Source organism: Phoenix dactylifera, chromosome 15 (assembly GCF_009389715.1).
Source record: "Phoenix dactylifera cultivar Barhee BC4 chromosome 15, palm_55x_up_171113_PBpolish2nd_filt_p, whole genome shotgun sequence".
Taxonomy (NCBI): Eukaryota; Viridiplantae; Streptophyta; class Magnoliopsida; order Arecales; family Arecaceae; genus Phoenix; species Phoenix dactylifera.
The window spans coordinates 3,629,724-3,645,562 of record NC_052406.1 but is presented as its reverse complement, the minus strand read 5'-3'; the positions used below and the strand labels follow the sequence as shown (position 1 = coordinate 3,645,562).

General features: G+C 45.0%; 2 protein-coding genes and 1 long non-coding RNA gene across 4 annotated transcripts; all 3 read left to right on the top strand.

Annotated features, from left to right (window-relative positions):
- The first annotated feature begins 655 nt into the window (after positions 1–655).
- LOC120113256 (nucleosome assembly protein 1;2-like) lies at positions 656–1,632 on the top strand. Of its 2 annotated transcripts, XM_039134136.1 has the most exons (3): positions 662–1,051; positions 1,147–1,164; positions 1,245–1,632. In XM_039134136.1, the coding sequence occupies exons 1-3, from the start codon at positions 815–817 to the stop codon at positions 1,299–1,301; spliced, it is 312 nt and encodes a 103-aa protein (XP_038990064.1). In that variant the 5' UTR covers positions 662–814; the 3' UTR covers positions 1,302–1,632. The 2 variants fall into 2 exon arrangements, with proteins under 2 accessions (XP_038990065.1, XP_038990064.1); XM_039134137.1 differs by lacking the exon at positions 1,147–1,164 and having other exon boundaries at positions 656–1,051.
- A 515-nt stretch (positions 1,633–2,147) lies between these two features.
- On the top strand, positions 2,148–3,308 carry LOC120113257. The gene is made up of 2 exons (XR_005515059.1): positions 2,148–2,882; positions 3,042–3,308. It is a non-coding gene; the product is annotated as an uncharacterized LOC120113257 (long non-coding RNA).
- A 9,644-nt stretch (positions 3,309–12,952) lies between these two features.
- LOC120113255 (scopoletin glucosyltransferase-like) lies at positions 12,953–14,650 on the top strand. Its single transcript, XM_039134135.1, has one exon. It carries the CDS (start codon positions 13,048–13,050, stop codon positions 14,521–14,523), a length of 1,476 nt encoding a protein of 491 aa, XP_038990063.1. The 5' UTR covers positions 12,953–13,047; the 3' UTR covers positions 14,524–14,650.
- Positions 14,651–15,839: the final 1,189 nt, after the last annotated feature.

Here is a 15,839-nt window from a genome sequence, read left to right as displayed (position 1 = left end):
TGTTCATTTCTATTTATCCATGGCTTGATAAGATACTTTTTCTTGATGATGATGTTGTTGTTCAAAAGGATTTGACACCACTATGGTCTTTAGATTTGAAGGGGATGGTGAATGGAGCAGTTGAGACGTGCAAAGAGAGCTTTCATAGGTTTGATACTTACCTCAATTTCTCAAACCCAAAAATCTCTGAAAATTTTGATCCACAAGCTTGTCGATGGGCATTTGGGATGAACATCTTTGACTTGAAGGAATGGAAGAAGCGAAATATCAATGGAATATATCATTATAGGCAAGACTTGGTAAGAAAAAATAGTTGTTGTTATTTTCTGTTCGGTAGATTTCCTATATGACTTCTATATTGATTACAATAACAATTGCCTAAATCTATCACATGTTCAATTCTTTATATAGTATACCGGATATTCCCCTGAAGAGAGTTTTCATGATTATGCTTTTATATGTTCACCTTTGGTTGTAGTCCTCTGAAGATATTCCTCTGTTCTTTTGTTCCTTCTATTCCTCATGAGAGTATGATGCATTTCTTTTGTTCCTTCTATTCCTTGTAAATTGGATATATGACTTATGAAAGTTGGATTATGATGATTCCAGATTCAAGAGCGTGATGAGGGAGCTCTCAAGTGTCTAAAGGTTAGAGGGAGGTGTTGATTATGGAAAAAAAACAAAATCAAGTTAACATTTGCAGAGGCAGTTTTTGATTATCTCATCTCTGGCATTTTGGTTGCTAGTTCTTATAATGATTTGCCTATAAGATCAGGATTGAGATAAGCCTTCTGATTACTGTGTAAGCTCATGCATGCTCCTAGATGATGCTGAGTGGGTGGTGTCATTGTCCTGCAGGTCCACTATCAGAGACAAGATTATTCCTCATGCTGTTTCGTGGTTCACGGGGGAGGCTGTTCAGGAGGATGATTTTGAGGACTTAGAAGAGGATGATGAAGATGAAGATGGGGAGGAGGACGAGGAAGAGGATGAGGAGGATGAAGATGATGATGAAGAAGAAGAGGAAGAGGAAGGAAAGACCAGGAAGAAGGTATGTGTCTGAGATTTCTAAATTTTACTCTTTTTAGGTCTGAAATATTTGAGAATGGTGTGCTTACTTTTGATCTGCTTTATTGTCCCAAGCAGACAGCTACAACAAAGAAGGTGAGATATCTACTCACCCACTTGATCTTAATCTGCATAGTTCTTAATCTATATTCTAAATGATGGTTATCTTACTGCAGAAGAGTGGAGGGGATGGTCAACAAGGGGATCGGCCCGCGGAGTGCAAGCAGCAGTAAGGCTTTTCTGGAATGAAGTATTTTTCGGGCTTTCTAGAGTGTAGGTTGAAGTATCTGTTTTCAGGTGTTGGCTAAGTGAAGTGATGCGTTCTCATTCCATGCTGTTGTTTTATGTGGAAAATATGAGGAAGAGGAAGTTTTGGTGTCTTCGACATTTTTATACTACCTTTAGTTTATTCTTTTACTCGCCTTGCGGGAGACGGTTGTTAGATTATTTGTATGCCTTTTTGGTCGGGGAAGATTTTTGTACTGCCTTTCTAGCGTATACCCGGATGAACTATTAATTGTTATATTTATATATAATGATTATTGTGCCTTCCTGATTTTTGAATATGATGCTAGTATGCTTTCATGGTTCTGAATGTACTGCAGAGGCTTCTGTAATTTATGTATGCAAAGATTGTTTTTTGGGGGTTGATATGTTCCTTCTCAAAGTTGTAGAGGGATCCATGGTTTATGGTGAATGCCTACATCCATTCTGTCTTGAGAATTTTGTAATTCCTTTTTGTGCTGTGGTATTATTGTCTTGAATTTTAGGGAAAAATAAGAACAAGACGATGCATTTTTTTTTTGTTAAAAAATAGTACGGAGAATAATTGATTCAAATAGTTTTGTTGTGAACTGTGAAACATGGATGCCCCTTGAATCGACATCCAGTATATTCTCTCCCCTCCCAGGCACATCTACTGTATTCTCTTCCTTTTATTAGTCATTTCTCATAATATGCCAATAAAAATGCTTTGGAGATTCGTTATCGCGGCCTACCTCATGCTATTGCCAATGTTATGTTCAGCTGCTCTCCATGAGCTTCACCAATTCTTTCTTGTTGCTTCAATCCTTTCTTGCTGTTATATGCTTTTATAAGGATGTGGGTGGTGCAGAATTGACTGGGTATGGTAATCGAAGATATTCCTCTGTTCTGAAAGCAGCTAGCTAGAGATCGGGGGAGAAGTCACATTAGCTTCAAAGATTCTGACAATGATTCTCATATGATTTCCCCATCAGTCTGGAAATCTGGAGGCCCATATCATGTGGCTCGTAGGGCATACCAGGAAGATTCTGACGAGTGTTATGAGACAGTTTATGCTGCTCGTCTCAGTGACAGGACGAGGCATATGCTGTTTGATGTGGATTTGAAGGTTCAAGCAAGTTATCAAGGTGAGCATGTTCCTCTGGTTTCTCTGATGAGCAGATTGAATGGCAAAGCAATTATAGGACACCCTGTTCAAATTGAAATACTCAAGTCTGACACAAAAGGCAAACACATTTACCCTCTCCAAGTATATCAGCATTAAGAGATTTATATCTCCATTGAATTGTAAGACAATCAAAGCGTGGATAGGGAAGCCACTAGCAATCTCTCATCAAGGATCAACTTTGACATGGTTATGCGTATATCTTTTCTGAAAAAAGGAATGCTGCATGTATCTTGTTCTATTTTAATCACAGCAGAATGCCAGATGATTTGCTTATCATAATCTTATATAGCTTAAAATACTTTCTGGTGACACTTGCAGCATGTTTGTCTCTTCTGTCAAGAGGCTGAGGGTGCTGAAGAGCTCCGATCTTTCTGTGCTATCTGTAAGCTCGCTGTTTTGTTATCTTTCATAAATTGTGATCATTACCTTGGCTGATAGAGATAATTCATTAGTGTACATACTTGGTCAGAATTGTGCGCATGTTATTTATTTTTGATTACTTTTATGACTGATTTTGTTTCATATCTTCACTGTTTTTCAGCTGGGAGCAGTCTGCAGGAAAAGAAATGCAACAGAGTGTTGAAGGAAAGAGGAGAGGGAATACATATTAGCGGCAATGGGATAGCAGGTCACATGTAAATCCATTTAGTGAGAAGCCAACGCCTGTTTTTATTATTAGCCTTTTCCTGTTTAGGTGCTAAGATGATTGTCTAAAGCACGCAGCTCTTTTGTTCATGACAACCCCCTTTCTTCTTAGACTTTTAAAATAGACATTCTTAGCTATGAAGCTTGAATCTTCTTCAAGTTATGAAAGGTCCTTCAATGGTATTGGTTGGTTGTTTGGTTGATCGAACTAGGCTAAATCTGATGCAAGCAGGGAAGCAACCATCTCCTAGCTAAAGCTATGCCTTAAAACTGCAACATAAAGTTGTTTATAGCCCACTGTATCATGTTTGGCTTCTTGAATTTGTAGCCACCATTTGGATTCTAAGGGAGACCACCCCCAAAAGTTACTGCAAGTTGCTTGGCCAATCTTCATACAGCACTCTTTATTGCGTCGCTCAAGTTGCATACACCGACGCTTTTAAGCGTCGGCATAGTCCAATACAAAATACGGTGGGAAGCGTGGGTTGAAGTACGCCGACGCTTTTAAGCGTCGGGTTTGTATAAAATGAACGACGCTTTTAAGCGTCGGCATAGTCCAAAACTGGGAAGCGTGGGTTGAAGTACGCCGACGCTTTTAAGCGTCGGGTTTGTAAAAAATGAACGACGCTTAAAAGCGTCGGCATAGTCCAAGCAACGCAAAACTGGATTGGGCTTTATCGACGCTTTAAAGCGTCGGTTAAGCCGTTTTTGCCGACGCTTTCATTAGCGTCGGCAAATTCCTGTTTTTGCCGACGCTTTTTCTTAGCGTCGGCAAAAACCGGACCCACGCCCACCTGCCCGACGTCTGACCCACGCTTTGCGATGCGTGGGCTGGAAATTTGCCGACGCTTAAAAGCGTCGGGAGAGACCAAAAAAAGCGCCGGGAGATATTCTTTCTTTTGTAGTGTACCAAACAACAAACAGCTTTTTATAACAGCTCTTCTTCAGACAGCTCTACTTCCAACAGCTCTACTTCCAACAGCTCCCCAAATAGGGCTGAAATTATTAGATCAATCAAGTCCAACGTGGGTCCAAATGAAACCGTGCTAATTTCTGTCACCACATTAAAAAATATTCATTCCATCTTGAATTCACCGTGGATCTGATTCACTTAATAATTGCAGGCGGCTTGGTGCCTGGCCGACCAGGGTGGCAGTGCCTCATGAGGACAATTTTGGTGGAGTCCATGCGAGTAACAGTGTTCTACAAAACTACAAATCCATTATCTTATCAAGATAATTTACTATATCAAGATCCAGCCAAATTCGTAAATATATTGTCTCCAAAAGTAGGCTTAACCTTTTGAAAAGATACCTTTAGGGCTTGTTTGGTTCGCAGGAAGCATTTTTCCTTTTAGAAATATGATTCCTGGAAATCATATTTGTAGGAAGAGAATATGTAGGAAAGTACTTTTGGCATATTTGGTTAAACATGGAAAAATGATAAATTTGCAAAGTGCTTATGTTTGGTTAACCATCCACTTTTCTGGAAAAGTTATGTATAATTTCTATTATGTTCTTAATAAAAATTAGGTCTTTAATGCCTTCTAATGCTTCTTTAATGCTGAAGGATTTTTTTGAAAACAAAATAAAAAAGAAATGATTCCCGCTTCATATTACTTTTCCATGTTTCTCATGGGAAAGACTTTTCCATGAAATATAGGAATCATATTTCCATGAAAATACAACTTTTCTATCTCTCTCCTTTGAAAACTCTAACCAAACAAGAGGCATCTCATTACTTTTTTTTGACCACACTTTCCTCCTTCTTTTTCCGCGAACCAAACGATCCCTTAGTTCAAGCATAAGAAGTGATGCAGCTCGATCTCCTTCATTAGAAATCCTGCCTATATTAAGATTACTTTTATTTTCTATTTCAATACAAGTTGAAATAGTTTTTTTTTAGTGTATTAAACGGATTAAATGGGGATTAAATAGATTGGATTGTGATCCAATCCAATTATTTAATAGATCAAAATGGATAAAATAGGTCAATGATCTAAGTCTAAATTCGGCTTATTTAATAAATATATTTAAATGAATTAGGATCTAAATTTATTTAGGTCAAGTCCTGAACTGCTTAAAGCATGCTCCGGATGGGATTAATAGGTAGGATCATGAATTGCAATTATACCTAGGGGCTAGCTTTTAAGGCTCTTCGTTGTGCACGATAATTCTAGCGATGGTTGTCTTTCCAATGCATGCATGATTCGTTTCCGCAAGGGCTCGTTAGTTCGAGAGTTTTGCTTGAAAAAAAAAAAAATCAAATATATCTACGTCGACAGAAGTTAGGTTCCGAAGGAGTTTTGAATACAACGGTCCCGGAGCAGAGCTGCGGGCAGCCTGAGCAGGTGGCTGCCAGTTATTTGATACATCGGTCTCCGGAGCAGAGCTGCGGGCAGTCTGGGCAGGCCTTCGTCATGCACGGATTATGTTGCGGGCCAGCTCGATTATGTTGAAGGGTGATTCGGCCGCTGTCATCGGATGGATTCAGAGGGGGTTGAGGGGTGAGGGCACAGACCACCCCTTGATCCGCGATATCGTGGTGATGATGAGTGATGGGATGGCCATCCAGGCCAAGCATGTATTCAGGAAGGCCAACGGGGCAGTCGATTGGGTAGCTGCCTACGTAGCCCACCATTCGGGGATGCTCTTTGGTCAGAGAAGGGGGAGTTGCCATTGGCACTCCGTGAGTTACTGTATTTTGATCTTATTTGGTATATTCACACACGTACTGTATGAAGCACATGTTTTAAGAAAAAAAAAAAAAAGGTTTTGAATAGCTGCAACTGCGAGAGGGGACGATGCCATTCGAGCGTTTTAACAATGATGCTGGCCGGATATCGATAAGAGTGCAGAAAATTCATTAATAATTTCATATTGATTGACGCAGGTGGCGCCGCTTTCGAGAATTTATCAACCTCCTGGTCCTCCTCCATGGATTGATATTTGCTATTGCCATGTGAGTTGCTTCTTGTCAGATCTGAAACCTGAATCGGATATCAAGGAATTGAATTTGTTTTTCTCGAGTATAGATTAAGAGGGGCATCAGGGCTACGAAGAAGGAACGAAATTTATATGGAGAGCTCCTCCAATTGAAGTTCTAAATCACTGCCACAACAATCTACTGTTTTGATCACACTTGTATTTCTAAATCTTATTCTAATGATTGATACTGGACAAGGGGGCTCATCTAAAACAAATTGCAACTCGCAGCAATCGGACAGCAAAAACTTGGAAAAGCCACTGCGTCCCGTCCGGTCCAAGTTGGTCGGAAGCGACCGAACACTGCATCAATGCCCCCTCCTCCGTCATATTGGTGCACTGAATTGTGGGGGACCTTTTCTCCATGTTTCTCTCTTGATTTTAATAAAAGAATCGCCAGGTACTTCCAATCCGAAGAAATCCAGCAATAAAAGAAATTTTCAGCCATAAAAAAACATTTTTATTCTAATAGCAGAAGTTTTTGGATTCAAACATGTTAAAGATTATTCAACTGTTTTCTTTCTTCTGTGTAATATGAAGTGTTGATTATAAAATATTAGATTAAAGCTAAAGGCCTACTCTGAACGTCCCAACCTTATTTGGATTGAAACGTGTTAAACATTGGCTTCCGTTCCTGAATAACTTTAATCCCTAGTATTCGCCCCTTAACCAATTAATCAGGGAATAAAATCGTTCACCGTTTGGTTAGTACTCACTGGTCACCGTTAATGTATAAAATGTTACAAAACGTGAAAGGATGGCAATAAGGAGATGGTTAAAAATAACATCTAGCTGGGTAAAGCATTAGAGAAAATGAGAATGGGAGAGGAAGTTATTTCTCATGAAATGAATATAATCTGATGATCTACCTTTTTGGCCCATTTATTAGATTGATTAGATAAGTTTACTCAAGCCTTTCTGTATGACATTTGGCGGGTTAACTAGATATTCTAATGTTATCTACCATTTAACCAGCATCCAAAGTTCCAAACACGACCTCAATAACTTGGAGGCGTAACAGGAAGTAGTAGTTGATTCCAAGTGTTAGGTATAAAAGTTACAAAACTACTCCGAGCATATTGTCCTTGTTCCTTGTATGGCATCGCCAACAATCTACTTTCATTAATTTTGATATCCGGCGGTCCTTCATCCTTTTTATTTTGAATGCTCGACATGCTGCTGGGTTGGGCTCCATCTTTGAATTGCAGCTACTTTCTCCAGGGGCTGGAATTGCTGATATTGTCTGGACTTATATTCGATTATTTGGATTCTTCTGGCTCTTTTTTTTCTCCTTTCCTTTCTTTTTTTTTTTTTCCGATATGCTTTAGAATCGACCAAAACTAATATAGAGGACCGACCAATCAAACCATCTATGAAGCCTTCAATCCACCAACCAAGACCCGCCACGTGGCAAGTCTAGTAGCACGTGAAGAGCCATTTGAATTTCAAAATCTTTTCCTAGCTAGCAACATCTAGGCCATGATTGTAGAAGGTTTTCTTGACTGCATATGCGATATGCATCGTGCATATCGCACGTGCAAAACAACCGCACGTAATCTCCGGCACATTCGGCAACCTGTCGAAGATGACCGGCCTACGAGACCGAATTCTCCACCAATGGGTACTAGCCCTTGCCTATACATGCCAATCCAAGAAGGGTCCTTCGGGTAAGTGCTCTTGAGCTTTGACACACCATCGCGACGTCGCTCTCTTAACCACTAATATCAAAATTGTGGCATGATGCCATATAGAAGGATACACGACTTGGTATAGATCAAATATGCTGGTCTAGGGTTTAGAACAAACACCAACTAAATTAAACAATAATAATAAAAGAAAAAAATCAGGATAGAAAAATAAATTTATTTTAAAAAAATAAAAGTTGAAATAATAAATTCGGCTACCTCAAGCTTCTTCAGGATATCTCTCTCCCTCTCACAAGGATGCCTCATAAAGATCTCCCTCTACCTCTGTAGCTCTCTCTCTCTCTCTTAATAAAAACACACACTTTCTCTCCTATTATAAAATAAAACGTCACCATTTTTCATTAAAAAATAAAAATATCACTGCCTCACTTTAACTAAAAGCCGAACTCAAATATATTATGCGTAACGCTCATCCTAACTAAAGTGGACTAGTACTAAAACTAAAATTTACTATAATATAATACTAAAGAAATTCCTAATAATAGTGTGACTTGGCAATGAATCTCTATGTGTTTACTTAGGCATTGGGGTCTATTTTCCATCTATACATATTTTATAGGGGCTAGTTTTGTTGAGGGACAATAATGGCATTTAAGGCAATAAAAGAAACTTTGTTGTCAAAATCTTTATATATGGAGTGAGAGAGAGACTAACAACCATGTATTTAAATGATGCGAGACTATACTTCACTATGATTTAAATATTAATGTTTAGTGATTTTCAATCGATACATTTTTCAACATATATAGATCATGATCAATAACATGGATTCTTAATTTAAATATTTTATCATATATTTTAATACACTTATACAATAATAATCATCCATTTTGGTATACACCTGATTAAATTAGAGGCTGAAAAAATATACAATTTTTATATCTAGATATTTTTAGTGGTATAAATCTTAATTAATAATATTGACCTTCAATTTTGATATCCAATTATTGATTTTAGAGTCAAAAGGAGTAAATACTCTTTTAAGGTGTAAATGGAGGAGGACTAAGAGATTGAAGATTTCATAGAATAAGTAGAAGAAACTGGTTAAAAAAGAAAAATTTGGGGAAAAGGGCCATGTAAGTTGTAAAGACCATAGCGCATAGGTAATAGGAAGAAAATCCTATTCTCATATAAGATTTCGGAGTTTATGGAGGGTCATGGCCCTCCAAATCCCCACTAGCACTGATGCAGTGGGACCACACACAACCAGATTTTTTGCAACTAGCACTAGAGTTCACCGTGCGGTGAAGATGGATAGACAAATCATATAGCGGAGTTTACCCGTTTAAGGTTGCAATTGGATGCATAAGCTAATCGAGGGATAGTCATCTTTAACTCTAGTTTACTCTGAAATTTCTTATTTGGTTGAAGATTGAGGATTAGCATGGGAAATTGAGAAAAATATTACAAAAAGAAAGAGAGAGAGAGAGAGAGAAGGGAGAGCACCGCGGTTATTCAGTTAACCCTTTCTTTGGGAAGGAAATATTACAATAGCACCAAAATTTACTCTTAAGTTTCAAGTTAATTTAAATGCATCCTTAGGCTACAATATACTATCAAGACCTGCAAACTATCCATTCGTGCGGCTGCGGACTTGGGACGAGCTGCAGCGGCATCACGCACGCATACAAGCTAAGTATTGCAAGATAACAAGGCACCGGCAAATTCTATATGGGACGTAGTTGTATCTTTCGCAAGCAAGAAAGATTCACTTTTCTAGGCACCGAGGTTGCCAGGTCGGAAGAGCTTATCTTTAACCATTGAGTTGTAGTACCGAGCTACTTTCTGCTGGTACGCCACCGCACATATTTGAACTCGTTCTCTAATTTCTTCTAGCAGGTCGAAGTTAGCTCGGAGCTGATCTGAATTTGTCTGGTCATCGAAGCTCTCCATCTGAAGAGACAGAAATCCGATCTCCAGTGGGATTACTATCTCTGTTTCAAAGACAAGGTTAAAGGGTGTCTCCTTAGTAGGGGCCCGAGACGTTTTCCGGTATACCCACAAGATACTGTAGAGCTCTTTGGCCCACAACCCTTTTGCCCGATCCAATCTCGCATTCAGTTCTTGCAGGGTTTTTTGGTTGGTCACTTCGGCCTCTTAGTTGGACTGGGGTGCATCGCCGAAGTGAATCAATAGTTGATTCCGAGCTCGATGCAGAACTTTTTGAATCAGGCATTGTCGAACTAAAGCCCATTATCTGTGATCTTAGGGTTTGAAGCACTGCTTGTAGAGCCAGAGTCGGGATCGACGATATTTTTCGGGTTTTTCAGCAGGAGTCAGAGTCGGGCTTAGACTGTCACTGGGTGTGGGGGTTTGGGCTACATCAGAGGATTGCTATTTTTCTCTGGAAGGTGGCATGGGAGCGCCTGCCGACTTGCTCAGAGTTAAGCAAATGAGGAATGAGCATCTCTCCCCAATGTTTGGATTGTGGGGTGGACGAGTCGGTGAATCATGTGTTATTCCAATGTGTGTGGGCGAGGGGTGCTTGGTGCCTATCAGGGATCCCAAGGACACTTGGAGTCAGAGGGATTGTTGTCTCAAAGAGGTTCGGCGATGGTCTGGTATCCCCCAGATGTGTCCCATGGCTATTAGGGCGACTTGTACAGCTTATCAGGTATGGCTGGCCAGGAACACCCGGATATTTGGTGAGTCTAGTCCATCCCCGCGGTTCGTCATGGAGTGAGCTCGTGCACAGACAGCAGAAATTATCCATGCTGATCTAGACCATAGACCGTTGACAGCTCGGGACATTTAGAGCCCCCACATTGCTTCGGCAGTTCCTAATTGGGCATTCTTTACTTGGGAGCCCCCACCCCCGAGTTTCCTCAAGATCAATTTTGACGGCTCAGTATCGGATGGAGGTGGAGAGGAGGGGCTGGCTTCGTCATTAGGGGCCCGAGCTCTAGAGTGGTTGCTGGAAAGGGCTGTCAGATTTTCGATACCTCGGTTCCTAGCGTAGAGCTGCGGGCAGCCTGGATGGGTATGTGTTACGTACGACGGGTGCTTCAGGCGACTTCAGTGCTGCTGGAATGTGACCCGGCTACGGTGATCAGCTGGATCCGACAGGGCTCGAGCAGTGACGGAGGAGTTCATCCCCTGCTCTGCGATATTTAGACAATGGTGAGAGAGTGTTACATTTTAGGCTATGCATGTATATCGTCAAGCTAATGGGCCAGCCGACTAGGTGGCCGCATATGTACCGAGCCACTCAGAAGATACCCTATAGACCGGGGAGGGTGCGATGCCCAGAGCACTTCGATACTTTTTATTTTTTGATTTCATTGAGTGTTTTCATACTCATGATGTATGAAATACCCGTTATCTGTGATGATTATTTAGAAGAGTTCGAACCTTCAAATAATAATAATAATAATAATAATAATAATAATAAATAAAGCCCATTATCTGTGATGATTATTTAGAAGAGTTCGAACCTTCAAATTATGGCCTGCCAGATAAAGTCTCGAGTTTTGGTCTCTGTAATTAGAGTCATTGGTTCGGCCTTGGCCTATTTGGTAAAGAGAGGAAAGATCATAAGAGTACGGTTGTATTTTTGGAGGCTAGAGAAAGAGAGAGAAGCATGAGATCACACCGTCGCATTCGGATTGGTTTTTATTATCAGAACTGTTGGATCAAAAAAAAAAAAAAAATCCACATGATACTAGCTAGGCTACCATTACATAGTCCTTTCCAGTGTAAAACCCACACGACAGAAAATCGGATCCTTATTGTTGCTGGAAATTGGACCCGGGGGCTACCGCGAAGCCGGGGAAGGAGGAGCTTCGCTGCAGGGACGGTGGTCGGCGGCGCGCCGACTGGTGACGTCCTCCTAGAGGGGTGTAAGTCCTGCAAAAAGCCGGTGGCCGGGCTCCCCGGCGCCGGCCCTCCGATGCTTAAGTCAGAGGGGGCAGATATGTGGAGAGAGCAAGGAAGAGAGTATATGGAGAAGACAGCAGGAATATTTGGATAAGATGAAGAAGATGAAGAGGGTGATATCCTCCATTGTGTCTGTGCTGTTTGCTTCTTTTCACCCGGTCCAGGAGGGTTCTGTCCGGGCGGCCCCCATCCTTTTCCCCCCAGGTTTCCTTTTATAGAAGGATTTTTGTTACCTGGGAGGTGACAGGAGGTTTGTCCTCTTTTGTAATAATTGGGCACGATTTGGCCCATTAATGGCGTAGTGGAGAACGGGACCGAATCGGACCGGAATCAGGGAGTTGTCACGGTCGATCGGACCTGTTGGAGTGGTTGAACCGCCGGCTGTGGTGGGCCTGGGGTCTGTGGATGGTAAGTGCATTTATTACCGAATGAACCGGCGGTCAGGGAGAGCCATACGCTCTGATGGTTCAGTGATCCGGAGATCGTCTTGGGCCATGCTCATTAAATGACTGGGTGCATCGGAGACTTGAGGGAGTCTCATGCATTAATGGCAGGTCGTGCCGAATACCTGCAGAGATCTTATGCCTTGATGGCTTGGAGATAGTGGCAGGCTATAGTAGAGTCGCGTGTATAGCCGCCGGACCTTTCGAGAAAGCTTGGCGGGGAGGAGTATTAGTTAAGGCATCGGCTCGGCAAGGGTGTCGAGCCGAGCTGGTCGCCCAGAGGGGCGCCCTGTGGCGGGGTTGCTTCGAGTACTCCTGGTCGGCGCCCTTTGGGCGAACACCTTCTAGCCGAGCGCCTCTATTTGGCGCTGTCTCTAGTCAGCGCTTTCTAGTTGAGCGCTTCTCTGGTCGGCGTCCGCTGGTCGGCTCTTCCTATCCGAGCATCTCTACTTGGTTATTTTGATTGGGCGCCTCTTGGCGCTCTCTCTCTGGTCGGCGCCCTTTAGTCGAGCGTTCTCCTGGTCGGCATTCTGTGGCCGAGCATCCTCCTGGTCGGCGCTCTTTGGCCGAGCGCCTTTCCGGTCGGCGCTCTCTAGCCGAGCGCCTCCGTGGCGATATGACTTGGAGTTTTTCCCCCAACACTTATAAATAACAATCAAAATCTTCTGCGGTAGACCCATCCCTGGATAGGCGCTAACCAGTCATCGTATATATACATATTTATGCTTCCCTCGTCTACCTTGTTTATTTAATGGCCGTTCATCTCGGCCATCCATGATTGGACGGCATTCCATGGTACTGCATCCGTGCTCGATAAATAGACCCCCCGTCTACCCTGGAATGCTTGCTTGGTAAGAAGAGAATAAAACAATAGTAGAGGGAAGGCAATAGCCATGGACTCCCGAGCTCCGGAACAGCAGCAACAACCCCTCCATATAGTCTTCTTCCCATTTCTAACACGGAGCCACATGATCCCCATGCTCGAGACCGCCCGCATCGCGGCCGAGCGCGGCGTCAAGGTCACCCTCGTCACCACCCCGGCCAACGCGCACCTCCTCCAGCCCACTATCGACCGCGCCAACTCGAGGCCCGCCTTCCCGCACCAGCCCCACATGGACCTCCGCCTCATCCCTTACCCCTCCGTCGACTTCGGCCTCCCCGACGGCTGCGAGAACCTCGCCGCAGTTCCGGCCCCCGCCCTCGCCCCCAACTTCTACGCTGCCCTCTTCTCCCTCCGCGGGGCCCTCGACACCCTCCTCCGCGACCTCCGCCCCGTAGACGCCCTCGTCTCCGACGCCATCCACGTCTGGACCACCGCCCTCGCAGCCGAGCACGGCATCCCCCGCCTCATCTTCCAGGTATACGGCCTCTTCTCCCTCTGCGTCGAGAACGAAACCTACCTTCACCGCCCCTACGAGTCCATCTCCTCCCGCTCCGAGCCATTCTCCATCCCAGGCTTGCCCCATCCCGTCCAGTTCACCCGCGCCACCATGTCAGAGGCCTTCAACTCCCTTTACATGCTTGGCCTCCTCCGCGAGTCCGAGCTCAACAGCTACGGCGTCATCGTCAACAGCTTCTACGCCCTCGAGCCCGATTACGCCGAGCACTATTACAAGGTGGCCCCCCGGAAGGTCTTCCTCGTCGGCCCGGTCGGGCTCGCCGGAACTCATCCGCCTGCGGCGGAGAAGAAAGAGGAGAAAGCCACCGCCTGCCGCGACGCCACCCTGAGGTGGCTGGACGCCAGGGAGGAGGATTCGGTGGTGTATGTTTCCTTCGGGACGCTGTGCGAGTTCAGCGAGGAGCAGCTCCGAGAGCTGGCGCTGGGGCTGGAGGCGAGCGGCCACCCGTTCGTATGGGTGCCGCGAGCTGAAGGAGAGAAGTGGATGCCGGAGGGGTACGAGGAGAGGGTCGCCGGGCGGGGGCTGGTGGTTCGGGGGTGGGCCCCGCAGGCGGAGATCCTGGCCCACCGGGCGGTGGGAGGGTTCGTCATGCACTGCGGATGGAACTCGGTGTTGGAAGGGGTGTGCGCCGGGGTGGCCCTGGCCACATGGCCGCGCCGCTGCGAGCAGTTCGAGACGGAAAAGTTACTGGTGGATGTGCTCAAGATCGCGACGCCCGTGTGGGAGGGGTTCAGCAGCGTGGTGGACGAGGAAAAGGTGGTGGTGCCGGCGGAGGCGCTGGCGAAGGCGGTGAAGCGGCTCGTCGGCGGCGGGGAGGAGGTGGCGGCGATGAGGCGGAGGGTGCGAGAGCTGGCGGCGATGGGGCGGCAGGCGGTGGCGGAGGGTGGCTCGTCGTACGACGACATGAGCTGTCTCATCCAGGGTCTGATGCTGTGCCGCGAGGAACGTAACAAGTCCAGGGAGGGGTGATGCCATGTGCTGTTACCATGTGCGTGGCCCCGTTGGTGCGATGATGTTTCTGGAATCTGGATTTCCATCTGCTTATGGTAATAAACATGCGGTGAATCGGTAGTTTTCACTGTTTCCTTTCTGAAACGGGATCCGTATATCACGACACCTGGCTATAGCTCGTTACCAGTATCTATGACAGGAATCCTAATATAAGACAGCATTCTATATTACATAGGAAACCACGGTGAACGACTCAACCGTATTAATCAGAGACTGAGAGCCGTATATCACCGTTTCAAAAGGAAGATTGATTTCTTTCGCACCTTAACCGTTGGATCGCGCCTTGATCTCATCTGCGCTTTTCCAATTGACATGGAGGCAGCCCTGCATCGTTCGTAGACTTTTTTTTTTTTTTTGATTAAAAATAAACTTCTTTGTTGGATGCACCTCGAGAGAGCGAGCCTAATTTTATGATAAGAAAGGAGACGGCCATCCCTCTTGACGGAGGCAAGGACCACCATGTGAAAAAACCATAGCTATGACATAGTAATGGGGCAAGTAGAAATCTCAATCCAAGTTGTTGGGGGAAAAACCCCAAGTCATACCACCACGGAGGCGCTCGGCCGAAAAGCGCCGACCGGAAAGGTGCTCGGCCAAAGAGTGCCGACCAGAGAGCACCAACCAGAGGGGTGCTCGGCTAGAGAGCGCCAATCCGAGAAGATGCTCGGCCCAAGAGTGCCGACCGGAGCGCCAAGAGGTGCTCGGACCAACCAACACGTCCCAAGTAGAGATGCTCGGCTAGAAAGAGCCGACCAGAAGAACGCCGACCAGAGAAGCGCTCGAACTAGGAAGCGCCGACCAGAGACAGCGCCAAATAGAGGCGCTCGGCTAGAAGGTGCTCGCCCAAAGGGCGTCGACCAGAGGTACTAGAAGCAACCCCGCCACAGGGCGCCCCTCTGGGCGACCAGCTCGGCTCGACACCCTTGCCGAGCCGATGCCTTAACTAATACTCCTCCCCGCCAAGCTTTCTCGAAAGGTCCGGCGGCTATACACGCGACTCTACTATAGCCTGTCACTATCTCCAAGCCATCAAGGCATAAGATCTCTGCATGTATTTGGCACGACCTGCCATTAATGCATGAGACTCCCTCAAGTCTCCGATGCACCCAGTCATTTAATGAGCACGGCCCAAGACGATCTCCGGATCACTAAACCATCAGAGCGTATGGCTCTCACTGACCGCCGGTTCATTCGGTAATAAATGCACTTACCATCCACGGACCCCAGGCCCACCACAGCCGGCGGTTCAACTACTCCAACAGGTCCGATCGACC